Source organism: Cervus canadensis, chromosome 6 (assembly GCF_019320065.1).
Source record: "Cervus canadensis isolate Bull #8, Minnesota chromosome 6, ASM1932006v1, whole genome shotgun sequence".
In the NCBI taxonomy this organism is placed as follows: Eukaryota; Metazoa; Chordata; class Mammalia; order Artiodactyla; family Cervidae; genus Cervus; species Cervus canadensis.
This window is the reverse complement of record NC_057391.1, coordinates 56,725,430-56,752,504: the sequence shown is the minus strand read 5'-3', so window position 1 is coordinate 56,752,504 and position 27,075 is coordinate 56,725,430. Positions and strand designations below refer to the sequence as shown.

The 27,075-nt window shown below is 39.6% G+C and overlaps 2 protein-coding genes across 9 annotated transcripts in view; one reads left to right on the top strand and one right to left on the bottom strand.

The window, feature by feature from the left end:
- Positions 1-17,449, top strand: part of GALK2 (galactokinase 2) — a 140,950-nt gene extending 123,501 nt beyond the window's left edge. For all 8 annotated transcript variants that reach the window (XM_043472030.1, XM_043472034.1, XM_043472032.1 and 5 more), the window contains 2 exons: positions 9,009-9,210; positions 16,897-17,449. In XM_043472030.1, coding sequence (XP_043327965.1) covers positions 9,009-9,210; positions 16,897-17,104 — 410 coding nt within the window. In that variant the 3' untranslated portion in view covers positions 17,105-17,449. The remainder of the gene's footprint in view (positions 1-9,008; positions 9,211-16,896) is intronic.
- Positions 17,450-17,468: 19 nt separating this feature from the next.
- Positions 17,469-27,075, bottom strand: part of FAM227B (family with sequence similarity 227 member B) — a 218,371-nt gene continuing 208,764 nt past the window's right edge. Inside the window, exons 12-13 of the mRNA XM_043472038.1 lie at positions 20,967-21,036; positions 17,469-17,563 (exon numbers count right to left, since the gene is read on the bottom strand). Of these exons, the coding sequence (XP_043327973.1) occupies positions 21,004-21,036 (33 nt within the window). The 3' untranslated portion in view covers positions 17,469-17,563; positions 20,967-21,003. The remainder of the gene's footprint in view (positions 17,564-20,966; positions 21,037-27,075) is intronic.

The window sequence follows — 27,075 nt, the reverse complement described above, 5'->3', positions numbered from 1 at the left end:
AGATACCCTGTTGACTCTGAGCCAGTACTTTGGCTGTGAGGAGCTGTCTTTGCATCTGTTGCTTGTTATTGTTCATTATTGTTCCTCTCTAGTAGACTATTACTTCTTTTTTTTTTTACTAAACATTTATTTTTTTATTCTAGTAGGAACACATATGAAATCTATCCTCTTAATAAATTTTTAGTGTACTATACATTGTTGTTGACTAGAGGTGAGTGCTGTACAGTAGGTCTCTAGAGCTCATTCATTTCACTTAGCTGAAATGCTTGGTCTGTTTGTCTATTGATGATTGACTCTCTACTACTTTTCCCTCCCCTAGTCTCTGGGAACCACCATTCTGGCCTTCGATTTTATGAATGTGATGATTCTAGCTAACTCATATAAATGGTACTTGTCTTTCTGTGTCTGGCTTATTTCACTTGGCATAATGTCCTCAAGAGATCCATCCATATTGTTGAATACTGTATAATTTCTTCCAATTTTAAGGTTGAATAATATGGTGTTGGAGAAGACTCTTGAGAGTCCCTTGGACTGCAAGGAGATCCAACCAGTCCATCCTAAAGGAAATCAGTCCAGGGTGTTCACTGGAAGGACTGATGTTGAAGCTGAAGCTCCAAAATTTTGGCCACCTGATGCGAAGAGCTGACTCATTGGAAAAGACCCTGATGTTGGGAAAGGTTGAGGGCAGGAGGAGAAGGGGACGACAGAGGATGAGATGGTTGGATGACATCACTGACTCAATGGACATGGGTTTGGGTGATGGATAGGGAGGCCTGGTGTGCTGTGGTTCATGGGGTTGCAAAGAGTCGGACACGACTGAGTGACTGAACTGAACTGAACTGAATATTCTATTATGTATACATCATTTTTCAATCCATTCATCCATTGATGGACATTTAGTTTGCTTCTACAGCATAGCTATTATGAATAGAGCTGCAATGAACATGGATGTGCTAATAATTCTTTGAGATCCTGATCTTAGTTCTTTAGGATATATACCCAGAAGTGAGATTGCTGGGTCACAGGATAGTTCTATTTTTAACTTTTTGAGGAAACTGTGCTGTTTTCCATAGAGGCTGTGCCATTTTGCATTCCCACAAACAGTGTGCAAGGGTTCATTTTTCCACATCCTCACCAACACCTGTTGTCTTTTGTTAAGACTATTACTTTTTAAGAGTAAACAGCTTATCTTATTAATTGTTGTTCCCTTGGTATTATTAATAAAACTGGCATAAAGTGAATCCTTATCCATGTGTAAAAAACATAAGATATGAGAGCTTTCTTCAGATCTCTCAAGGGCTGTCTTGTGTTTACAAATGTCTGTAGAGCAGAAATAAGACCAAAGAGTGGAATTTACAAGATGATGGACATTTCTACAGTGTGGAACTATCAATGCACTTAAGGGAAGAGACCTTCATTAGTAACAGTGGGTTGTTATGGCATGATGACTCACTTGGTTTGTCCACTCTTCTGTCTCTAGCCAAGAATTCCTGTAATAGAGAGTTTTATGGAAAATGAGTCCCACACACAGATGCCTACAGAGACCAGGCAGACATGTGAACTAGTGAGGCAGTCCAGGCATAAGATAATTGGGAATGGTGGGAAGTACATGGAAATAACAGTGATGCCCTGTCTAAATGGGCTGGCTGCTCCTCAGTTACAGCCAACAGTTTTGCAAGAAGGTAGGTTCAGCACTGCCAGGCCTTTCATTTTTTTCAAGGGAAAACAGAAATCTAGATTCTTAAAACTTCTCAGTTCAAAAAGTATGTGGGTCAGGAAAGCATCACTGTGGTTGGTTATTGACCATGGTTGTGAGTGTGCAACCTTTGTGTAATGTATGTAGCAGAGGATATTAAAGCCTCAGGTGTAAGGACAGCCTCCTCAAGAAACTGGCCTGGGGTCTGATCAGTTTACCCCCTCCAGCCCATAAACATACTCTGCCTGTTCCAAGCTTGGGCCTTTTGCCATCCTGTCCTCACAGCAAGGAAGCTCTGTGGTCTGGCACTTCCCACTATGGCTCTTTTCCCCACAAACCCTGTCTTCTTGGTCCACCTCTAGTATTTCCTGCTCTTGAATATCTGCTGCACTTGGTCATTGTCCAGTGGTCTCATCATTTAACTGAGTCATAAGTGTCTCATAGTAGGGGCTTCTATTTCACATGTCTTTCCTGTCATTTATAGCATAGGGTTCTTGCAAGAAAGATGCTTGCTCCTTGGAAGAAAAGCTATGACAAACCTAGGCAGTGTATTAAAAAGCAGAGATATTACTTTGCCAACAAAAGTCCATCTAGTCAAAGCTATGGTTTTTCTAGTAGTCATGTATGGATGTGAGAGTTGGACTATAAAGAAAGCTGAGCGCTGAAGAATTGATGCTTTTGAACTGTGGTATTGGAGAAGACTCTCGAGAGTCCCCTGGACTGCAAGGAGATCAAACCAGTCAATCCTAAAAGAAATCAGTCCTGAATATTCATTGGAAGGACTGATGCTGAAGCTGAAGTTCCAATACTTTGGTCACCTGATGCGAAGAACTGATTCATTTGAAAAAACCCTGATGCTGGGAACGATTGAAGGCAGGAAGAGAAGGGGATGACAGGGGATGAGATGGTTGGGTGGCATCACCGACTCGATGGACGTTGAGTTTGAGCAAGCTCCAGGAGTGGTGATGGATAGGGAAGACTGGTGTGCTGCATTCCATGGGGTCTCGAAGAGTCGGACACGACTGAGCAACTGAACTGAACTGAACTGATAGCACAGGGTGGGACACACAGCCAGGGCTCACTAAGACCTGTTTGATTGTCTTGTTGGATGGTCATCTTACTCAGTGCTTCTGGTATCTCTCTTAGTAGAAGATGAGGTAATAAAGGAAAGGGTACCAGCTCTTGAGTAAAGAAATTTAAATTAAGTCAGGAGTTCTTCCAGAGATTGAATAAGCATGTCCTCCACCTACTGCTGACCTGCTGCTCTCAGAGCATTTATGAGGAAAATGATGCCCAGTATATTCTCCTGTCACAAGCTTTTTCTTATCTTTTCCCACCAAAGATGTAACAAGATAACCAATTATTTGTGTCCTGGTTTACATTCCTTAGGCTGCCCTGGTGGCTCATGTGGTAGGAATCTGCCTGTAATGTGGGAGAACTGGATTTGATCCCTGGGTTATTCTTACCTGGGGAATCTCATGGATAGAGGAGCCTGGCGGGCTACAGCCCATGGGGTTGCAGAGAGTTAGACACAGCTGAGCGAGTAACACTTACTGATTCACTTAGATTCCTTGGTTAGAGATAGCATCTGATCATAAGCTATGTAGCCATCCTTTCATGGTAAAAGTGAGTAGGCACACTTTTGTTACAGATTGTCTAAAGGTAATTAAACCTTTTAACTAGTTATGATGATCTATTTTCTGTATTTTCCTTTTATTTGAAACACATTTTGCTTGTTTTAGAAATCTCTTTCAACATCTGTGAAACAAAGTGTAATACAAATAATTCTCAGTCATCTGTGCTATTAAGTACACTTTGGACCCTGGAGTTTACTGTTAATGATTATCTCCAAACTTTTTTTAGAAAAATTCCCCCAATTTTTGGTGAAGGCACTAGTAAGCAATAATTATCAAAATTTTGGTACAGTTTCCTACAAGGACCAGGAACTGAACCATTCTTTCAATAAACCTGTGTTGAGCCCCTCCTGTGGTGCCAGAAGATTGCATTTTAGTTGCTGAAGATACAAAAGTGAAGAAACTAGACAAGGCCCTTGCTCTTCTGGGTGTTCATTGGAAAGACTGATGCTGAAGCTGAAACTCCAAAATTTTGGCCACCTGATGCGAAGAGCTGACTCATTGGAAAAGACCCTGATGTTGGGAAAGATTGAAGGCAGAAGAAGGGGACGACAGAGGATGAGATGGTTGGATGGCATCACCGACTCAATGGACATGAGTTTTAGTAAACTCTGGGAGTTGGTGATGGACAGGGAGGCCTGGCATGCTGCGGTTCATGGGGTCACAAAGAGTCGGACACGACTGAGCGACTGGACTGAACTTGCTCTTCTGAAGCTGAAATTCCAGTGTTGAAAGATAATCACAGGGCAGTGAACATATGAGCGTAAGAAAATTGGACAATATTTGTGAGAATAAATAAAACAGTTTTGGGAGAAAAAAAATAGGATGCAAAGAATATGTGTGTGTGTGTTTGTGTGGGTGTGATTATTCTGGGTTGGAGATGGGGGACATCTTCCTGATGCTGTGACATCTGAGACTTGAATGACTATGAGGGGCTAGTCATGTCAAGATCAGGGGAAGAACATTCCAGGGCAAGCAACAGAACAGCTGATGCAGTGGGTCCAAGGCAGGAGCCTGTGTGGTGAGCTGGAGGCTCAGCAAGGAAGTCATCGGGAAAGGAAATTTTAGAACTAGCAACTAAATTATTCAAGTGAACTTATTGTACAATTATTACAGTTTAAATGTATATGGCTATGATCATTTAGATCTCAGAATCTCTGCCATGATTTCAGGATCAGATTCAGTAATTACCAAAGATTCACAGAGGAGAAAGTGATTGTGTCAGAATACACATGATATATCCTACTTTGAAGCCTCAGATTTCCCATGGATAGGATAGGACACTGGCAATGTTTCAGGAAAATGGCACTTGGTATTATATTCTTAAACTGTATTTGTGTTGGAAGTAGTCATATAGCAGTGAGCATTCATGCAGTAAGAAACAATTCCTTCATCCTTTAATATAATAATTGCCCTCAAGGATTATGAGAGAGAAGGAGCATCCATTTTAAAACTTAACTGGACAAGGAAGAAAGCTTTGTCCACAGAGTTTCAGATTTTCTTGGATTTTCTGGTATCTACACAACAGAGACCTGCTGAATTGCCAGGATATAACAAGCCAGAACCCTGGATCCAGAGAGCATTTGTGATGTCTAGCCAATGCAGAACTGCTTTCCTTCCCGAAGGGTGGTCTCCAAATCTGTTGTAGCCTTTGGCAAGATGTTTGTATCACAATTGAAAACAGATGCCCTTTCTGCCCTTTCCTTTGGTGTCCGAGTTACTACTGTCCAGGGGGTGTGAGCCATGGCAGTCTCTCACGCACCTTCAGAGTGCCCAGCGAGAGTCCTCATTAGACATTCCTGTCCTACGCTCGACAGAACAGAGTAGGCACAGGGAGGTTCTAGTAATCTAGTACCTTCTGAATGTTGCTTATCACAAATCAGAACACCAGTCCTGAGGTTTAATATATAAAAAACCCCCCACATCTCTCTAGATAGTTTCTACTTGAGAATATTTAATCCTAAAAGGAAAAATATTTAATCTTAAAGAACTATGTAGTCCTAGAGGAAAACCAAAGTATGCTCTTGCTAATGGACTGTTTGTTGTTGTTGTTGGTATTGAATTTCATTACAGGATATGGCCCTAAAATGTATTTTTTATATATATATATATATATGACATTGACATTCCAGAGTATCAAAAATCACTGTAAATTCTTGATTAAAAGAGACTTATTAGACATAAGACTGAATATAATGTGTAGACTTTGCTTGGATCCTGCTGTAAATTGACTGAAATTGAAACAACTGGGAAAATTCAAATATGGACTGAATATGAGATGATATTAAGGAATCATTGGTAATTTTGTTAGATGTGATAATGATACAGAGGTTATATAAGAAAATATCCTTATTTTATAGAGTTGCACACTGAAATATATAGGAAGGAAATGTTACACGTATAATTTATTTTAAAACAATAGCAAAATATTGAAGCAAATATTGCAAAAAATTATTGTTTGGTCTAGGTGATGGGCGTATGGAACATGCTATTGTATTTCCTTTGTTGTCCTGTATATAATTTGAAGTTTAAAAAATTCTTTGCAAATTGTGACATAGCAGATCGATTTGTCAACTAAATAGCACTATTTTACAATGTTAGTGGATGTTGCTTTATTGTGCCTTTTGTTCTGCAGCCATAAATATCAGTGGACCTGGAAACTAGATGATTTTTTGGAAATGAGACATTACAGTAAAAATGAACCAATATTCTCTTCTTATGTATGCCCTCCACCCTACCCCCATGCTCTTATTTTGCAACTTGGCCCATGGTTAGGGAGGTGAAATAGTTGACAAATAAAACTGAAACATGGAATCCTAAAGCTAGAATTTTAAACATTTTGTTTCAATGTCAACTTTTAAAAATATTTTAAAACTATAGTTACCAACGTCGTTTTCCTCCCTTTTAAAATGTGTATTCTATAATCTGGATTATATTCAGTTCAGTTCAGTCGCTCAGTCGTGTCTGCCTCTTTGTGACCCCATGGACCACAACACACCAGGCCTCCCTGTCCATCACCAACTCCTGGAGTTTATTCAAACTCATGTCCATCGAGTCGGTGGTGCCATCCAACCATCTCATCCTGTGTTGTCCCCTTCTCCTCCTGCCTTCAATCTTTCCCAACATCAGGGTCTTTTCCAATGAGTCAGCTCTTTGCATCAGGTAGCCAAAGGATTGGAGCTTCAGCTTCAACATCAGTCCTTTCGATGAACACCCAGGACTGACCTCCTTTAGGATGGACTGGTTGGACCTCCTTGCAGTCCCAGGGACTCTCAAGGGTCTTCTCCAACACCACAGTTCAAAAGCATCAATTCTTCGGCGCTCAGCTTTCTTTATATACATGGATTATATTAACATGTATAAAATTATTGGTACTGTCTAAGGTAGATACATGCCTATCAATGGCCCATCTCTTCCTTTCTCTATTCAGGGATTTTGAAGGAGTTCTTGTTAAATCTGCTAGTGCTTTTTCTTCAGACAGCTTTGTCGCAGATGCTGTGTGCCAGTATTGGGTATTGTTAAGACTTTCGTACCTTAATATATTTTGATACCTAGACCCTAAAATAATATATTTCAATATATAACAATTCTCAGTAATATGTAATATTCCTATTTCCATTGAACCTATTGATGGAAATAACAAATTCACACTGCAGTGTGCACTGAGTCACATGACCTGGCTACTGATGGAGCAGAGCATGTTGTTGTATTTTTATCCCCACCTACATTTAACTTGTAAGTTCATTTTTTGTCTTATTTTTCATCCTATGTAGTGTCAGTAGTTGTAGATTCAATACCAAGGGGAATCTGGCTGTTCCCTTTCCTCAACTTCTACATTTTTAGTAATCTGTGAGTACTGGCACTGCACTTCTTTTTTTAATAACAATGTCTAAATGGAGGTATCTTGATTTTGAACTGGAATTAAATCATCCTTCTGAATGTTCAACAGTGAACACCCATTGTGCACTTGTCACGTAAGGCACTGGTGAAGGTTCTATGGAGTACAAGGTTGCAGACTATCAAATGCATGGAACCAGAAGCCCTGGTTTCTGTCTTCAGGAGTTGGCAAACTTTGTGGAGACAATTACTATGGAAAGTATATGATAAGTATATGAGTTATGAGGGTGGTACTGTGGAGAGGAAAAAATGTAACCTAAAGCTTTAATATAATTTGTTGGTTCTTAAGTATGTTGTCATGCATTTGGTATTTTTTAATATAAAATTATAAAAGCACTACTGAAAAAGCAGTAATATTCTAGGGGAGAGGAACCTAGAGGCAGACCCTGGAAGAGAGAATCATGTAGAAAAGGCTACCTTGAAAGTATGTTCAGTGTCCCTCAGTTGAGGGGACAGGGCCAGCTTCAGGTGGCTCTGCAAGGAGGGAGCCAGGGAGAGATCCTACAACTTCACTCTCTTCCCTCCCACCTCTCATTGATCTTCTCCCTTTTTCTAATCTAAAGGCAAGGGAGCCCACTGGTGTAGTCCATCCAAGTCAGCCTCCTAGGGCAGACAGCAGAGTAGATAAGGGCAGAGAGTAGAACAATTATCATCCTCTTCTCAAAATATAAAAATATGAGGGGAATGTTTGGAGGGAGTTCTTCATAGAATCATAAAATGTTAGAGCTGAAAGGATCCTGAGAAATAATTTTCAACTTCGTTTTGAAGATGGGGAAATAAAGCTCTATAGAAATAGCAACTTGAGTACAGTGAGTTGTCACATGGCTGAGAAGATATGACAGACCTTTGGATTCTTAGCCCAGGCTCTTTCCAGCAGGACAGGCAGATTAGCCTCCATGTATTTTTCAAGTTTTTCCCAGAGGCACCACACTCACTCAGCCACTGTTCAGCCTGGGTGAAAATGGTTTTGATTGTTATTCAAGGGAACATATGATTACTATAAACATAGTCATTGCAATAGGACATGTTTCTATAACTGAAGTAAGAGTCATTCCAGATAATCTGGAAGGCATAGAAATACGTCAGGAAGAAAATAAAGCCATCCACAATGTACCACAAAGATGATGACTGTTAACATTTTGGTGCTTTCTTATAATTTTTTAAAATTAAAATGTACAGTTTTATATTTTATGTTTTCACTTAATAATGAACAATTTCCCATAGAGTAATAGATGCTTTAGTAGCAATAGTATAGCATAATATTTTTAATAGATGTAGCATAATTTTAAAAAAGCATAAATCTATTGTTAGCAATGTGGATTCATTCTTAGTTTCTGCTGTGATAACTAATGCTACAGAATATACACATATATACATGTGTTTTTTTATACACACACATACAGAAGTAATTGTGCTTATCTCTAAGAAACATTTTTATTAAAAGTTCTAGCATAAGCATTTTCAGGGCTTCTTTCTGGTGGATCAGAGTGGAAAGAATGTGTAAGACGTCATGACTTGTTCTGCTTTGCCACTTTCTAGATGTGTGGCCTTAAAGTAAAATTAACTTGAAAAGAGAGTAATTTAGACTATAAGGAAATCTTTCAGAAAGACCTATTTAAAATCTAAGGTATTAATAATAAAGACAGAAATGGAAGTTCTCAATAACTGTATTTTTCTTTGCACTGAATTATCCAGTAACTCTTTTTTTCTTTTGAAAAAAATTTTTTTTTTCTGGCCAGTAACTATTTCTAACTCTGTCCACCACAATCTTCCTTCCTAAGTGCTCACCTTCAAACTCTACCAGCGGGCAAAGCATGTGTACAGTGAGGCTGCGAGAGTGCTCCAGTTTAAGAAGATATGTGAAGAAACACCTGACAACATGGTCCAGCTGCTGGGGGAGTTGATGAACCAGAGCCACATGAGCTGCCGGGACATGTACGAATGTAGCTGCCCTGAGCTGGACCAGCTGGTGGACATCTGTCGGTGAGGCTGAAAGAGCAGTGTAGTGGGATGCTACCAGGGAAACTGTTTAATGGGGAAAAGAAGCGGGATGCCACCAGGGAAACTGTTTAATGGAAGAAAGCAGCATTTTTGTAACCTTCTCAGTGAAGGAAGATCCTTCCCATTTTGTATCAGAGAGTTTGTCTGTGACATACAGCTAGACTTGTTCCCTCCTGAAAATCTGTAAGATAAAAGATTGGAGACTCAACTCCATGGCTTTATGAGGTTCCAGGTTTGGAGTCAGTCCTTCACAACATCATAGAAAAAGACTTTTCCATTTTTGGATGATGTTTCAGGGATATTTTCTCAGACACAGACCCTGTTGTTACTTTCTCATGGTATTTTAAGCAATCGTTTCCACTACACTGCAGCTCTACCAGCATCTCCTGTTTGGTGTCCTAAGTTTAACAGTTTTATTCAAAAGAGGAGAGAGAAAGGAAAGAGGACCTCAAGCCTAACAGAAGTGTATCAGGGGAGAGGATGCTGTAGGAATTACTCAGAGGCAGCATTTCCTGTTTTCCAGGTTTAGGTTAGACAATATGGGGAAAAGGATTGAAGAGAGCCCAGTTTATGAATGGACAGTTGAAACACAAATGTAAAGAGGGAAACTCTTTCATAAAGCTTGAGAACAGCATCCTTATAATTGCTGGAGAATGGGGATAATAGAGTAGAATGGTTCCTTTACCCAGAAGGGAACTCACTGACCTTGGAGGACAGACAGGGAAATTGGGAGAACTCTCAAATGGATTGATGTTCTTTCCATTTAGAGAAAATCATCATAGAGAACTGCCTGCAATTAGCAATGAAAATATAATTAACCACTTGGCGCCTGCGGCTTGCCTCACTCATTGCCACACTCCCAGCCTGAAAAGTTTAAACCAAGTAGCTCCAGTGATCGCAGATGGCATGTGTAACCCAACTTGTTGAGAGATTTGAACACAACCTTGCTGAAAATCACTCTGTCAGTGTTTCCTCACTATCTGCCAAGAAGGCTTTCAGAGCTTGTTTCATTGTCAGTACTCTTTTCTGAAACTATCAAGGGCAGATATTCTGGAAATAACAGGAAGTGGAATGATTTCCGCATAAATTAGGCAAAAGCATCTTTGCTAAGAAGGTAGTAGGATAGTTTGAATCCCATCTGAAAAGCAGTGGAGGGGTATTTGCCAGCCTCCTGGAATTCTCAAATGGACTTTCTTGTTCTGGCATGGTCAACCAGCTCTTTATGCAGCATACATTCACATGGGTAAAGAGGGAAATGGCAACTAAAAATAGAGTGGGACTGCTAAGTGTTATAAAAAAAATAGAAAAGCTGGAGAGTCCTAGGGATGGGTGGGTAGTCTTTATATTGACTGGCTAAAGAAGGCCTCTCTGAAGAGATAGTTGGGCAAAGACCTGAAGAAAGTGAAGAAATGAGAAGAGTGACTACCACATGTGAGGAACAGTACACATGGAGGGCGTATAGGAGGAGAGGGTAGCAGGTGATGAAGTAGGAGAGGTCATGGGAAGTCATACCACTGAAGCTTGTTGGCCACTGGAAGGACTCTGAGTAGAAAAAGGTGGCAATGGAAGTGTGAATTGATTTTATGCCAGATGTGCCTTGAAGGAAGAGTCAAGAAGATTGCTATATGGGTGAAAGTGAGGAATCAAGATGACTTCTGGGTTTTTGACCAGAGAAAATTTCCTTGTTTCTGTGAAAACCATATTTTGGGGGGCCAGGCTTCACATTTCTGGGTCAGAATGATCTTCTAGTTCCATAAGATACGAAAGCAGGAAGAGGCCTTAGAAATCCAAGAGAGTTCTAAGAGGGTAAGAGATTGGAACAAGGTAACATAATGAGTCAGTAGGAAAGCCTAGCTCCCCATCCAGTGGTTTTTTTTTTTTTTTTGCCACACCTGTTTCTCTCTCCTTGGGTTATACTGAAAGTGAAAGTGTTAGTCAGTCACGTCTGACTCTTTGTGACCCCATGGACTGTAGCCCGGCCTCCAGGATCCTCTGTCCATGGGATTTTTCAGACAAGAATACTGGAGTGTATTATCATTCCCTTCTCCAGGGGATCTTCCTAACCCAGGGACTGAACCTGGGTCTCCCACATTGGAGGCAGATTCTCTACCATCTGAGCCACCAGGGAGGCTGAGATGTATTTGAATGAGGGACTTTATTTTAACCTGTTTTCCTTTATTAAAACTTTAATGATGGAGGCTCTGGTTTTCTATAGGTTGCAGTATTTGAACATGGAGCAAAGCCATGCTGAGCAGGGAAGGGCAATGTGTGGAGAAGGGTGAAAACTGGCTGGAATTTAGGAAGGATGCGTTCTAGCTCTGCCTTGTTTAATTCTGAGCTTTGTGACTTTGAACTGTCCCCTTGCTTTATGATCTCCAATATGTTTTTCTGTTCTAGCAGTCTATAGATCTATATATATATTTTGAAAATGGGCTTCTAGTGGAAGATTTAGTGGCTGTGTTTTAAAAGGGTTCAGAAGAACATGCCTTTTGCTTTTTCATTTATTTGTTTTTGGAAACTCCTTAATGGCAGCTAAACTGTCTCTGTCTAGACCATTTTCATCTGCTGTATTGATTTTCAGTTGGGTCTGGTTTAAGTAGCTCACTCCCTTTTTTTATGGTTGTTTTGTTTGGAGTTGTTAAATATCGAAATTACTTCTTGTTCTATATGGACTGTCTGGACTGAATTTTCTATATTGAAAGATTATCTTTTGGCATGTTGGAAATATTGGCTAAAATAGTTGTCTGGCCTCTTAGCTTCTTAAATAATTAATTTTCTCTTCGCTGTCACTGTGGGCAGCAGGTGATATTCTCCAAATATGCCAGTTGATTGCTAGTTACTAAAGGTCTTGAGTAGCAGAGCCACCTCAGAGGAGGATACTCTGGGAGAATTAAGTAGATGTAGTCATTAATGCCATGACTTCCTAAGTCAGCACATACTTTTCATAGGGCTGTTTGTGTCCCACAGGAAACTGTAGTCTAAACTCCATTTTCAAAAGCTCTGGCACTTTCCTTTATGTGGATGTATGAGGGGAAAAGGGAGGAATGCAGAAGAATGCAAGATAGTGGTAAAACAGAATGGTTAAAACAGGAGAGAAAGGCAGTAGAAGAGTAGTAAATGGTAAATGAAAAAAATTCAAATTAAAATGGCAACATTCTTAAGCCCTGGTTCCTTCTGCAGCTTTACGACTATCTTAGTGGGCAAGCAAGTGTGGGATGTGCTGGCAAGGATACCTGGTATGGGCCACTGGTACCATAAAGTCATTGTCTGGTAGAGTTCTGTTTTGTGTAAGAACCACCACCACCTCCATAATTCCCTGTCTCCTTAAAAAAAGCTAACACCAACGGGCAAGTTGTGACTAAGACTGGGCAGCCTGAGAAGGTTGGTTGCCTTGTGGTGATCAGAAGAGGGAAGAGGGAAGCTGAAGTTGAGCAGAAGCACTGCCAAAGATTCTCTTTAGATCACCTTCCCTGGTCCACTTGTGGCACTTAAAATTCTGTTTTTCTGAAGGCCTGCTTGGAAACTATTTGCTTGAAAAGACAACTGACTGATTGAGTGAATGAAGGATTTGATATGTAGAATACTTGGCACTATCTACAAATCTTAACATGATCTGAGTTAGGTGGCTCTACGTAGCTCGTCTATAGGACATCTTTATGACTCAAGTGGAGAGAAGTGGGGGAAAAAGGATAGAAAATATCACAGATACTTGAATTTGTTTCAGCTGAGCCTTTTACTGCTTTTCAAGAGAAAATCAGTTTAAAATCCAAAGAAAGGGCCAGAGAGGGAGAAGGAAATTATACTTATTCAGTTAGACGGTTTATTTTTCTAATTAAATTAGAAAACCTCAATTATATGAAATAATGAAGAAAATAGATGAAGCTTGCCCAATTATAAAATGATTCTTTTAATTGAACTAAATGTAAATTTTAAGAAAATGGGATTTCTTGAGGAACATAAAACAATTTTGAAATAAGTCAGTTATATATGAGACAGCTCATTCTTTATTGGTTTCCCTGGTTATATAATACTTAAAAAATAGTTAATGCCTTTACTTCCATCTTGACACTTGTTGAAATTAGGACTCACTGAGGTGTTATTGCCCAAGCTACTAAGGAAGATAAATAACAAGTTTTAAAAGACCAACAAAGGTTACAGAAGTTCATTTGCGGGCTTCCTCAGAAGTCTTCCCACAACTTTCTTCCATGGCTGGCTGTGCAGCTTTAGTTTCTTGCAGCCATTTTCCTAAGCAGGTGGGAGTAGGGAAGAATGAAGTGTAAATGCACCTGTGTGTGCTCTTTTCCTCGATCTTATAGGCTAATCTGAACACTGTCAAGAAAAAGGAAGAGAGCCATTCAGCTGCCTTAGGGGCTCACTTCTCTTTGAGTTTCTGTCCTCCATTTATTGTCCCCCTGATTCTACACTCCCCTCCCCCAATATGTATGCCATTTGCAGGACAAACCAACTGGTCTTCAGTGACCTTTGTGGCTTAAATTTATAAAATGGATATGTGGTTATATTTTCTTATACTTTCTCATTTGAACACTGTTTGAAGTCTATGGTTTCTTGAATCAAAAGCAATCTGAAAGTGCTTCTAATAAAAATCATAGAAATTGTTCTAGAAGCTGTGTTTTCCCAAGATAATACTCAGAAAATTATACTCTTAGAGCAGAAGCTAGAGGTCTTTCCAGAAAGAGAGTACATTACTGATGATATATATATATAAAATACACATATAATTGTTTCAAGTTGTTTTATTTTACTCAATATATTTAAAATTTAGCCATTTCTTACAATTTACATTTTGTTCATTTAAGATAGTTATTTTATAATTGGGCAAGCATCATCATTTTCCTTTATTATTTTACTTTGTTTCACATAATTGAAGTTTTTAACATTAATTATTAGAAACTATCAAATGCCTGGAATTATGCTGGGCTGGAATTAGAGAGATAGATAATAACCTGTCCCTAAATTCAAGATTTTTCTGAAATAACTTAATATCTATTTATATATCAATATATGTCTTGAAATAAAATTGAATTAAAATACAAGCCACAATTCCTTGCTTTCCCTCTGCAGTTTGTGGCAAAGTTGGGACTTACTGGATCTCTCCCCACCTCCTCCCTCAAGGCCACCTTTGATCCATGCCTTACTTTAGTCAGTGCTTTATGGTCAACTCAGTTCATTTAAAACTAGGAAATTTTATTCAGGCTATACTTAGGTGTCTGGAAAGCTAGTTATAGGAGTACACTTTCCAGTGATAAAAGGGATCAAAGGGAACATTCCTTATAATCTGTATCTGCCCTAGTCTTTGTTTTTGCCTTATAAGGCTGAGGCTGCTTTTGTTGTTTAGACCAAACCTTCCATGTTAGTCCCAATCAACTGACCACAATCATCAAAGTGATATTTGGGATTTTAGGGGTTTGGTTTTCCTAGTATTTGTATTGCTTCTCTGATGTGTCATAGCTCAGGAGCTGTATTTTTAATGTCTCACTAGTTTCCCAGGAAAAAAATGCAATTGTGAAAAGCTCACTTAACACCCTTAGCTCGCCTACTTTTTTCTTGATTTAAAGCTTATTGGTTTCCTAACTCTGGCTCTCTCACAGAGTTTCTATGGCCACATTCCAGCAGGGCACATTGCAGGCAGGATCTCGCTGCCTTTGTGAGTGTGTATAGCTGGGCAGGCTGCTGATTAGCTGTTGGGGCAACACCTGGTTTGTGATCACAAGTGCCACTGACTCAGGGGCAGAGGGCTGTTTATGATAGCACTTACTGTTCTCTACTGAGGAAATTTGATTTCAGACCATGTGGTTGATGCAATCCAGTTCATTTTCATTTGTAGCAGGCAGGGTGGTGACAGAGCAGCTCTGGAGACTTAAAAGTGAATGATTTACCTAGAAAGACTTCTAGTGTCTGCCCTCTGGAAACTGGCAGGAGAGTCAGGAAAATAGGCCCCCTGGCACAACTCCTATGGGTTTTGCAGCCAGTTAGAAACACTTTTCAGTTTGCTTTAGATTCAATTTTGAGACCACAGTTTTCAAAAACTGTTCAAATGAGAAAGTGTAAGAAAACATGCCTAGAAGTTCACTGAAGACCATAAAAGTCTTGGTTGACTTGAGTCCAGAAAAATGGCATAGTTTGGGTCTTAGAAAATCAAATAGGAGGGCATTGTTCTCTAAACCATACCATGCTGGCTTTGATGCTTAGATTTTAGTGTCTTTCAGAGATACTTCAGTGACACCTCTGTTTTTCTCAGCATATTTCACAAGAAGAGAGAGTTTGATATGGCTGTGTGACCACTTTTTTTTTTTTATTCCACCAAATTGCAAACTAGCCCCTTGCCAGCCTAGGGACTCAAGATAATACTAGAATCTCAGGGTAAGTGAAACTTCAGTTTAGCCTCCATTTACCTACTGGGCCATAAATTGAATGTTTGAGGGGCAGGAGGAGATGAATAATCTATTTGCTTGCAAGCATTTTTGCTTTCTTCTCTAGACATCTACTTTCATAAGAAAAACATATTTTAGTGAATATAACAGATGATGAAAAGAAATCAGCTGAGAAAATCATTGAGGGGGAAATGAATTACTGATGTGCAACAATTCTCATGTCCTAGAATAGGGGTAATATTCTATTGATATTTTCCAGGAAATAAAGTAGCTCATTTAGATGGAAAAAAGGGACAGAATTGTGCTAAATTAATTATGAAATTCTTAATCTGCTATGAATTTGGAGTAAATTTTATTAGGACGAATTTGGAAACACATGTGAACTGTTCTTGTCATGATAAATTGCATCTTTTAAAGATGAGTGATCTTTGTACTTGTGTAGGGCCTTTCACTTTAGTATAAATCTTAGGTTTGAAACTGTGCCTGGTTGATGGTGACTAAAATTACATCTTTCTGCACGGAGGCTTATATAGTCATTTCCATCTCAACCACACATTTTGTCAGATGAGAAATTCTGAGTCCAGTCATCAGAACCAGCTCCTGAAGGCACAGGGGAAATGGGGATGGACCTGCTGAACTACTACCCTCTTGTGGAAAGGTCTGCATAATTTCCCTTTAGAGATTAGCAGGTAAACTAACTTAGAGTTTAGTAGCATTCTTTGTTGATAAATTCATTTAGCACAAATCTAAGCTATCTGTTCTAGGTGACTGAATGCAGCTTAAATAGCCACCAGAGGAAGCTCTCGCTTGTATGTATATGACTTGCACTTTAAATTTTGATTTGCCCTCTTATAGAGCAACCTTCTGATTCATACTGTTGATTATATGTACTACCTGTTTTCTTTTTACTCTCTCTTCTTGATCACCTGAAGACTTGTTCTATAACTCTTCAAATGCTGGCTTTATGGAATCAAGACTACAGGGGTTATTGTCAGCCCTCATGAAACAGGAGTAACTACTGACTTTTACTAAAGAGCCAAAACTTGGGGCTAGTTTTAGATACAATTAAATTTCAAATCACCTTCTGACAATAGTACAAATTTTTTAATGTCCTAAAATATTTGACAATACTGAAAAAAAAAAAAAAACCCACAAAAACCCACAAAACAAAGCATACCACATAATCTCACCTTAGTTCTTAGAGTGTTCTGAAGCACCAGGAAAATCAACTCTCATTTTCATTTGCAAGTTCTAATTTTTTTTCTCATTGTTTTAGGAAATTTGGGGCTCAAGGATCACGACTTACTGGAGCAGGATGGGGAGGCTGCACCGTTTCAATAGTACCTGCTGACAAGCTGTCCAGCTTCCTGGCAAATGTGCACGAAGCCTATTACCAGAGGAGCAACCGAAGCTTAGCGCCGGAGAAGCAGAGTTTGTTTGCTACCAAACCTGGAGGAGGAGCTTTGGTTTTCCTTGAGGCCTAAACAATGTAAAAAATCTCCAAGAAACGATTTAGAGCATTTAGGGACTGGCAGGACTTATGCCACAGTAAATTAATCCTCCTTCTGTTTTGTATTATGAAGAAATGGTTGCTATTATCAAGATATATTTCCAAAGAAATGGTTGAAAGCTCCCTATGCTTCATAAAGATGATTTTTCCTCCTGAAATATGTTTTCTACCAATAAGGGTGAAAATTATGCTTGGATAAAGATCTCTTAAGATAATTAGATTTATTGATTTCAAGATTTTTAAAGACACATGGTTAAAAGACCATCAATACTGGTACCTCATGAATTGTACCTGAATTAAACATACATTCTTAAATACAGTTTACTTCTGATTTCTCCTGGCTTTCTTCTTCCTCAGGGTTGTAGTCTTCTGTTGATGATGATGATGATGACAGTGATGCCAGAAATTCTCTCTCAGTTAGAGCTTCAAAACGCTATTAAAATAATACACTATTAAGGATTCACAGATTTTTCTGGATATTGTATACTTGAAAGTGAGATTCTCCCAGTTATCAACTTGAGGGGGATCAGTTAAATTTTTTTCAAAAACTGGATTCAGGAAGAAAATCCCAGGCTGATTTAATTTTTTTAACCATTTGATATCATATAAACAATTACTTTCAATTCTTTTGGCCTGAGCTTTCTCTATCATAGTAGAGAAACTTTAGATTAAAAAAAAAAAAACTTCAAGTTTTTATCTCTGTGCACAATGAAATAGAGAATCATCCAAATATTAATTCAGATAATTCAATTTATTCATGGAATTTACTTTATTCCCACTCTATCCTACCTTTTTTTTTTTTTTTTCTAGTCCAGGATGCAGGTTTACTATTCTAGGAAAATCCATCTGTGCCTTGCATCCTTCACTGTATGTCTAGCAAGGCTTGTTTGTATATGTGAACCAATGTAAGGCAGGTGTAAGGCATGCAGGTGAGGCATGAAAAAGCTGAGAGTGGGTTCTGGGATTGGGTAGGGTTGTCGGTAGATGCCTGTTTATCAAAATGGGCAGAAAGTTTGGCCTCATGGTTATGGTTAATGAGTGGCTATCCCCCAGATAGACTACAGGAAGGCCTCCCTGAATTATATCACAATTTAGACCAAAAAGCATTTTGTTGGCATAGTCAGATAATTGAGGGACAGTAGTTATCTGGCATAAATTATCCAGAAGTTTATCATAATTTTCTGTTATCCTCAGCTTGGCTTTGCTCAAATATTGCACATCTTCTTAAATCTCAGTTTCAGAGAGGCTGAGACAAAATTGGCTGTAACATTTCTCAAAGAACAGCAGTCATATACAAACACTAGGAAATCCATTATTCTATTCTAAAATAAATTTTCGTACTTTTTTTTTCTTAGCAGAAAGGTAAATACTTGATAAAACTTAAGTCAAATTTGCTTGCATTTTAAAAATTGATTTAAAAATTATAATCCTTTAATAATTTTCCATTTTTCCACAGAAGATCTGTGGTTGATTGATATATAATTCTTTGAAGATACCTGAATTATTGTAAAAAATGCACTTGCTTTTGCTTTGCTATTCTATTTAAATTTTTCACATGAGAAACCTTCTTTACAAAATAGGTAAGAAAACATTTCTTGTGCACACTCTGCTTTGGAGGACATAACCATTCTAAGTTTGAATCTACTCCCATAGTTTTCTTCAAGATAACTATTTTTCCAATGAAACCATCACCTGGTGTTATTCTAGAAATTATGAAAGATATTGAACTCATTTGTGGAAAGGGGAGGGCTCAAGAAAGTGAAGTCCCTCAGTCGTGTCCAACTTTTTGGGTCTGTGTGGACTGTAGCCCGCCAGGCTTCTCTGTCCATGGGGATTCTCCAGGCAAGAATACTGGAGTTGGTTGCCATTTCCTTCTCCAGGAGACCTTCCCGACCCAGGGATCAAACCTGGGTCTTGGCAGACTCTCTACCCTCTGAGCCACCAGGAAAGCCCAAGGGAAGGGAAGCCAGGAGGGAAGACTTTCTTTCTTTAAGGATGAATAGAATTTGAAAGCTGGGGAATAGGCAATGCAGATGATCAAAGTATATGATTATGGATAAGCACTGTATGTTCAGAAGACTTGGTGGGAGTGAAGGGTTTGCCTTGGGATGGATGTAGTGGAGAATAAGATTGGTGATATTGGTTGGAACCAGATTTTGAAGAGCTCCGTGTTCAGCAGGTAGAGCAGGTGTTGCAAACCAGCAGCCCACAGGCTGTGTCTGATCTACAGATTTATATAGTTTGACCTCCAGGGTATTTAAAAACTCGAGTCCTAAACAGGAATTTTACAGAAGAATCTGGCCCACTCCAGTATTCTTGCCTGGAGAATCCTGTGGACAGAGGAGCCCTGTGGGCCGCTGTCCATAGGGTTGCACAGAGTCGGACACAACTGAAGCGACTTAGCATGAATGCATGCGTTGGAGAAGGAAATGGCAACCCATTCCAGTATTCTTGCCTGGAGAATCCCAGGGACAGAGGAGCCTGGTGGGCTGCCATCTGTGGGGTCTCACAGAGTCAGAAAGACTGAAGTGACATAGCAGCAGCAGCAGCAGCAGCTGGATTGCAAATGGTAAAAGATCTGATAGCACTTTGGTCTCCATTCCTGCAGAGTCACAGTGACCTAGACACGAGGAAGCAGTGGCCGTGTTTAGCTGAGGCACAGACTCTCCAGTGTGCTATGCTTTCCACAGCTCATATAGTTTCCCTAATACTCAAGCCATTTACTGTTCACCAGCTGATGTCATTTGCTCTTTACCAGCTTACTTCCACAATATTCTTATACTAAATAAATATTTCTCTGTACCTGTGTCTCTAGCAGTAGTAAAGAGAGATCATGAGATAATGGGAGGAATAATTTTTTGTCTGTGGAAGAATTGTTCTATTTGTTTAATATTTAACACCCCAACAGTGCAGGAAATGCAAGAGACTCAGGTTGGATCCCTAGGTCAGGAAGAGCCCCTAGAGGAGGGCGGGGCAATCCACTCCAGTATTCTTGCCTGGAGACTCCCATGAACAGAGGAGCCTGGAGGGCTACAGTCCACAGGGTTGCAAAGAGTTAGACACGACTGAAGCAACTTAGCATGCACGTACTCCTTTGTGACCTTCTGGTTCATAGGACTTTGGTTAGATTCTTTGATCTGTTTTTGACATTACAGCAATAGCCAATGAGGATTGCTCTAGATTTTTGCATGGAAGCCTGGCACGCTGAAAATGAAAAGCTCTCTCTTACTCCTGACCTCACAATGTCCAACCTTCAGATTTATTGTACTCTATTCTCTCCCTGTTCTTTCTTGTTGGAAGGGAAGAAGGACCTTTAGATTTAACAGGATTGCCTGTAAGTTGAGGAGGAGGAGAAGGGAAGGGAACAAAGAAAACTCCTTCCTTTTCTTTCCTTCTTATATTTGAGTCCTATTTAAAGCCTTATCATTTCCTATGTTCCTGTTAATTGAAGGCAAGGGTCGTTCATCTAACATAGGAATCCAATATATTTTTGTTGAATTATTACTGGGAAATAAAATATGATTTCAAACACCAATAATTTTCTATTAGTTTGAAATTCTGACTGCATTTGGAGGTTTTCAGTTGTATAAAATGCTTCTGATCAGAAGTGAATGGGGATGAGTGAGCATGAACTTGTCACAAATCATGAGACAGAGATTATGCTAATGTACATGTGGATGATTAAATAATGAGAATGTATTCTATCCTCCTACTGTAACCTGGATGTAAAAATGATATATTGCTTATTAAGTATTTTTCAGCCTTCGTAAGAGAAGCTAAAGAGAGAATTCTCAATTATTTTCAGGAAAAAAAAAACCACACAAAAAACAACTTACCAGTTGATGCAGGAAATTCTCAAAATCATTCTTAACTTCACAGGGTTTCTTGGTAGCCTTTGCTTGGAGTCTAATCATGAAAACAAGACAACTGGTAACTAAACGAATTGTTTTTATACTGACACCAACTAAGAGCCAACATTTACAGGATTTATAATATGCTAGCATCTACCACTTTGCATATATTAATTCAATTACTCTGATAATAATCCTAGGAAGTAAGTTCTACTATTCTGTATTATGGATGAGGAAAGAGTCTTAGATAGGTTAAGGGACCTGTCCACAGTCCTTTAGCTAGCAAGCAATAGAGGATTTGTGCCCAAGCAGTGAGACTAGAGCCCTCCATTGTAATCACCGTGTGACAGTGAAACACCCCCTTCAGGGAGGGTTCGCACAGTGTTCCCTTGACTGACTCCGCTCACTGTGCTCCACTGGAGACTGTAGGATGAGTCACTGCGAAGGGAAGAGTAAGAGGAACTGGGCTGGGAAAGATCTTGGCGGGGGAGACAGAGATGAAAAAGGATGGAGGGTGAGAGTGCTTACTAAACTGTAAGCTCACTGCGGCTGGGGATCCAGGAATCTATATCATGATTTCGGCCACCAACTACTCCATTCAAGAAATATTTATGAAGGAGCTAAATAACTGAAATGAAGAGGCAGCAGGAACCTTTCCAGAGATTACAGATGAAGACAGGAGCAGAGGCAGGCCAAGCAAGTAAGGATAGGAACTTGGGAAAAGGGAAAGACATTAGGAAGAAAAACATAGGTGAGAGAAAAAATGAAAAGGGAAGAAGGCTATTAGATTCAGTGGCATTTTTCAAGTGAAACATTTAAAAATTATACCGTGAAATCTGTAGGTAGTAAAATTTTCTAAAAATTCCAAACACACTTTGCTTAAGCATGAAGTTTGGATTAGCCAACCCCTTACAAGGCCTGCTCTAGGTTTCTTTAGCATTTAGTCTAGGGTTCCCCGAGAGCATGCAGTAAGGCTACTTCTTCGAGGTCTCTTGCATTAGTGTTCTCTGACTGACAGATAATGCTCCCTCACTCATTCTCTGCCAAGTTTATCTCCTCAGCCTGGGCTTCTCCTTGTTTATTACCCTCGTGGGCTATCCTTCCCTGCTTTTCTCAATCTGGCTCTCATGGCTGTTTTGGGTCTCTCCTTCATAGCACTATTTAAATACATTCCAAAATATCCCTGGTGCCCTTTTTTCAGTAATACTCTCTTAGAGTCTTCTTGACTGCAAATCATTCTGAGACTGGTTCATCTCACTTTGTTAAAAATCAATCCATCTTCAACCCACTTTAAACTTACAGTTCCCCTTTTCTTATTTTTAAATAACAGCTTTGATGATATATCTCATACCCGAAAATCCATCCTTTTAAAGTATACAATTCAGTGGGTTTTAGTATATTTGCAAAGTTTTGCAACCATCACCACTACCTAATCTCCCATCTTTGTCTTTCTTTTCCATGAGTATCTTTTTTTGAAGACTACAGATAGAAACTTGAACACTCTGCCTGTAAATTTAACAGGCTCACTGGAGTTAGATATTCATCTGAGTATTTCCCCCTTCACATTCTCCAGCAGTGTGCCATTGCATAACACATATTTGAGTGCTTCTTGTGAGTTGCTCTGAAAATTGGTCTACATTCTTCTGCATATCCTGAATGGTGAGAAATCCTATCCTCTATAGATCTGATTTTTGAGAACCTGGGAATAAGATCTTATAATTTGTGTGTTGTGAAGGTGAAAGCTGGGTGATAAAATTTTTTGTGAAAAGTGAACTAAGCTTTTAAAATAATGAGCTGAGTTTTCTCATGTGATTGGGAGACTGGGTTTACAAGTTGCAAAATAGCAGTCAGAAGTATGGCAGTATGACTGGAAGAAAATTGTGGTTTATTTGAAGTGCTGTACTCATTGGACATTTATCCTTGCTTATGTGGATATACTGGAAGAAGAAGTGGGTTAGTCCCAACACCCTCATTTATGAAATAAACACATGTGCCCAACTTTCTTTGTTTCAGGGGGTACAATGTTTGTATGTATAGGGGAAACAGCAGGGGCAGAAGAGGGACAAAGAACTAGCCTGAGACCAACTAAATAGGTTGTTTTTCTATAGTTCACATCTGTAGGGCAAGGCTTGGTTATGGATCTTTAAAAGGCCCTCAGCTTAAGTCCTATGCCTGGTAGAATAAAAGGAGATGATGATGATGTTTAGCAATTAATTAAATTAGCAGAGTAAGTGATTATATGGATAAAATAGTGCTAATCCAGATGAACTATTGAGTAGAAAACTTCAGCAGATATTCCAGTTAATGAATTGTTACGTATTAAACCCACTGTGGTTTACATAACACATTTATTCGATTAGAATGTTTTTTAAACACTACAAGTTGAATAAGAAACAAACCTATGAAATTCCTTGTCAACTTTTTCCTGTCGCTGTCTTAGGAGTTTTATTTCTTCATTAATTATGTGGTTTTCTCTATAAAATCAAAGTTTTGAGTTAAATTTTTAAAATAATGCAGGCAATTCTCATTGAGAAAGAATAAATCAACAATTTGCTGCCTTCCACATGAATAAAAGTTCCTTACAAAACTTTTCAGCATCCCCTCCCAATGCATGACTTTTGGTGTGAGGAGTTTCCCATCACATCTCCCCTTATAAACATGCACCAAAGGCATCATCCATGTCACCTAAGCATGGTCTGGACTCCACCTTGCTGCTCCCACACAGACTGTCTTACAAGGTACCCGTCCTTGTTCTTCCCACTGAAAATAGGAAGCCTAAGGGTTCTGTATGTGTGTCTGTGTGTGTACATGCACATGTGTGTGTCAATGGGAGAGGAATGGGCCCCAGGGGAAGTACCAGCTCAGACTTCTGTCCTGCCTGCTGGATGGAATGGGACTTGGCTGACTACTCTTGGGTTTACCTCTCTTTGATGTGTTTCCTGAACAGCATCTGGTACCGAAAGGGTAGGATGCTCATCCTTTCTCCCCTTTAAGAGCAGTAAGACAGCTAGGCAGTGACTTTGACATCATAGGCAGAAGAATTGGACCCTGCCAATTTGTTCTCATAAAAACTGATGGACATCCTTATTAAGCTATTTCATGCTTCCTGGCACATAAGAATACTATAACTGGCCAAGAGTAATCATTTTTAGTTAAGCACAAAAAACTTGTTTCCCCAAGAAAACATTTCAGCAAAGAACCCCTGCCTTTCCTCCACACCACCCGTGCTCCAAGAACTCCTTCTACTGCAAACAACCTGTCTTGTTCTCCAGGGCTTATCCTTGTAAATGAATAATACTCCAATCTCTGTTCTCTGGAACTCTCCCCTGGTTTCTCCACCCAGACCACAGGAAAGCTTCCTTCCTTCTTTCAATCTCTGACACATGCCTGGCCGCAATGGTTACAACATATGTTGACACTTACCTGAAAGGAATCTCCGAGTCTATTATAAGATGCTCAGAGGTGACTCTTCTTGTTAGTAAAATAAGGAGCTTAGTTGTAGATAATTTCTATGGTAACATCTAGTTTTAAAAGTGTCTATGATTTTATATTTATCATTAGTGTGAAGTAAACTTACATTCTAAAATCCTTTCGGTTTTTTGCAAATTGTCTTTTTGCTTCCTTTATAATATCATGATAAGTTGGTGCAGGTGGTGTGATAGGCCTATGGTTAAGGAAAGATTTTCAACTAGGAAAATTTGGCAGAGGTAAACAGTATCCTTCAAAGGGGGACTCAGGGAACCATCTTGCCTGGGCTTCCCAGGCATGAAAGGTCTCAAGTATAAACGTGAATGTTATGTCTGGGGTGCACTGAAAGGACCAAAAGAAGACAGTATCCAGCGACCATGGCAAATTTATACCCTGCGATCTAGACTACACCATCCATAGTGCAAAGGAGTTATAGTTTCATAAATCCCATAATTACTATGTTCATTTTTTTTGGTATGATTTAAAGGCAGTGATTTGTTAAATGTAAATATTGAAACTGTACTAACATTTTTGTAATTCTGGACATTTCTTCATTTCTACATAGACTGAAACCTCAAAATCTCTTGGCTTCCGAGAGACTCTGAAAGTGACTGGCACCATATGTTGGCTGCCTCTGCTAACTGCATGGAAAAAGGTAATAAGCAGAAGTTATAAATGTTCTGCTAATGAATCTGGGGCTCTTATACTGTCTGATTCTGATATAGCAGTGTCTGTGTCCCTAACCCTGGTCTTAACCTATGTCTGTGTCTGGCAAAGCAGACACTTGCTTCCCTTCTGAAGTGGCAATCAGAAAGTGACTTGAAAGGAGGGCAGCCCTCATCTTGTGTTAATACTTTAGGTTCATTGATAAAGTAGGAGCTCTTAAACCTCTGCTATCATTAAGACACAGGGAATGAGTCTGTATTTCCATGGTCCCACTCTCCTACCTGAACCACCCTTCAGTATCACCTCCATCTTTCTCTGGATGCAATTTGCTAATTTAAAATAAATATTTAAGTTCCCTTCAAGGATGTTTTTGATGCTCATTTAAATCTTAATTATCTGGTATAAGAATGTTAGGAAAAGTTCGATGGATATGGTTCCTGAGACAGGTAATTTCCTGACTAGTATATCTCAATTGAGATAACTAGAATGAAAAACACGAATGGCTTCACAACAAAAATTCTTACAATAAACTTGTATAAAATTAATGTCTTCCCTATGATGCTCTAAACTACTTAGGAAATAACTTTAATCAATTATGATTGAATAATCAGTAGTTGAATATTAAGGTCTTAGAATCAAGGAAAAGAACACTTGGTTTCTGCATACTCCATACTTTTTCAGCAATGCCAGAGTGATAAATTTCTCTCTGCCAGTCATAGAACCTGTTAACAGCATCACTGAGTTGCTGGGAAGCAGTGTTGCTATCAGACCACACTTCATCCTACCAAGCACAGAGTTTGGGAGGGTCTAGATGATTATGTTATCTTGAATAGGATAGAAATTCTCTGAAATAGATTTAAGAGAGAAGCTCACTCCTGTTTATTATACATGCCAAGTTTATTTTAACCCCTTAATCATATCTAGGGTCTAGAGTATAGTTTTCTGTACAGATATAAGCCTAGAGGAGGAATCTCAAGATGGTGGAGTAGGAGGACGGAAGCTCACCATCCTCTACAAACACATTAAAAATACATCTACATGTGGAACGTTTTTCACAGAAAATCAACTGGAAACTGGCAGAAGATCTCCTATACAACCAAAGCTGCAAGAAGAGTCTCCGCATAACCAAGTAGGATGGGAAAAAAGGAATCAGGACAGGACTGGCTTCCATGGGAGGGATCTGTAAAGGAGAAAAGGTCCACACAGGGCAAACCCTGGGGAGCCCCCTTGTTTGCTGGGAAATAAGCTGGGACAGAGGGGCTGGAGAAGCCCAGACTCTACTTGTAAGGAGTGCCTCTGTGCTGACTTGCTTACAATCAGGGCAGAGAGAGACTGGTAGCTGGCTTGCCACATCTCCCAATCTGAAGTGGGCACTGGGCAGGGCTGCAAATATGTTCAGTGACTAAGCACTGAATCTCTGGCAGACAGACTCTGGGAGAGGACTCGTCGATCTAGCTTAGTGGAGATAGCCTGGATAGTCTGGGGTGTATTTTGGGCCAGACTTCAGAGTCCTTTGTCACTGCTTGCATGGCAGGGCCAGGTGCAGTTGTGGTGGACTTCGTTGGTGCATGCAAAACGTTACACCACAGAAATGCTCAGTGGGTGCTGAGTCTCAGATGGAAAGCCCCTGGGTAGGAGTATGCAGTGGGTGGTTTCCCAGAGGGAGTTTACTGGATCCACCCACCTCACACAACAACTTGGAGCCACATTTGGCATGGAGACAACCCAGGTCTCAGGCAGCAGCTCAGCTACTTCAGTTCCTGCAGCCGCAATGCCCAAGTACCGCCCACTCCACACTAAAGCCTAATACTAGGTCTGGGAGGAACACAACAGAGAAAAAGAAGTGACTTTGGGCTGCTTCTAGGCAAAACTGCAGACACCTGCATGGGTAGTGTATAGATTCACTGTGACCATATTGGCCTCACTTGCTTCATGGTTTTCTCCTTTGAAGCAGGGCATG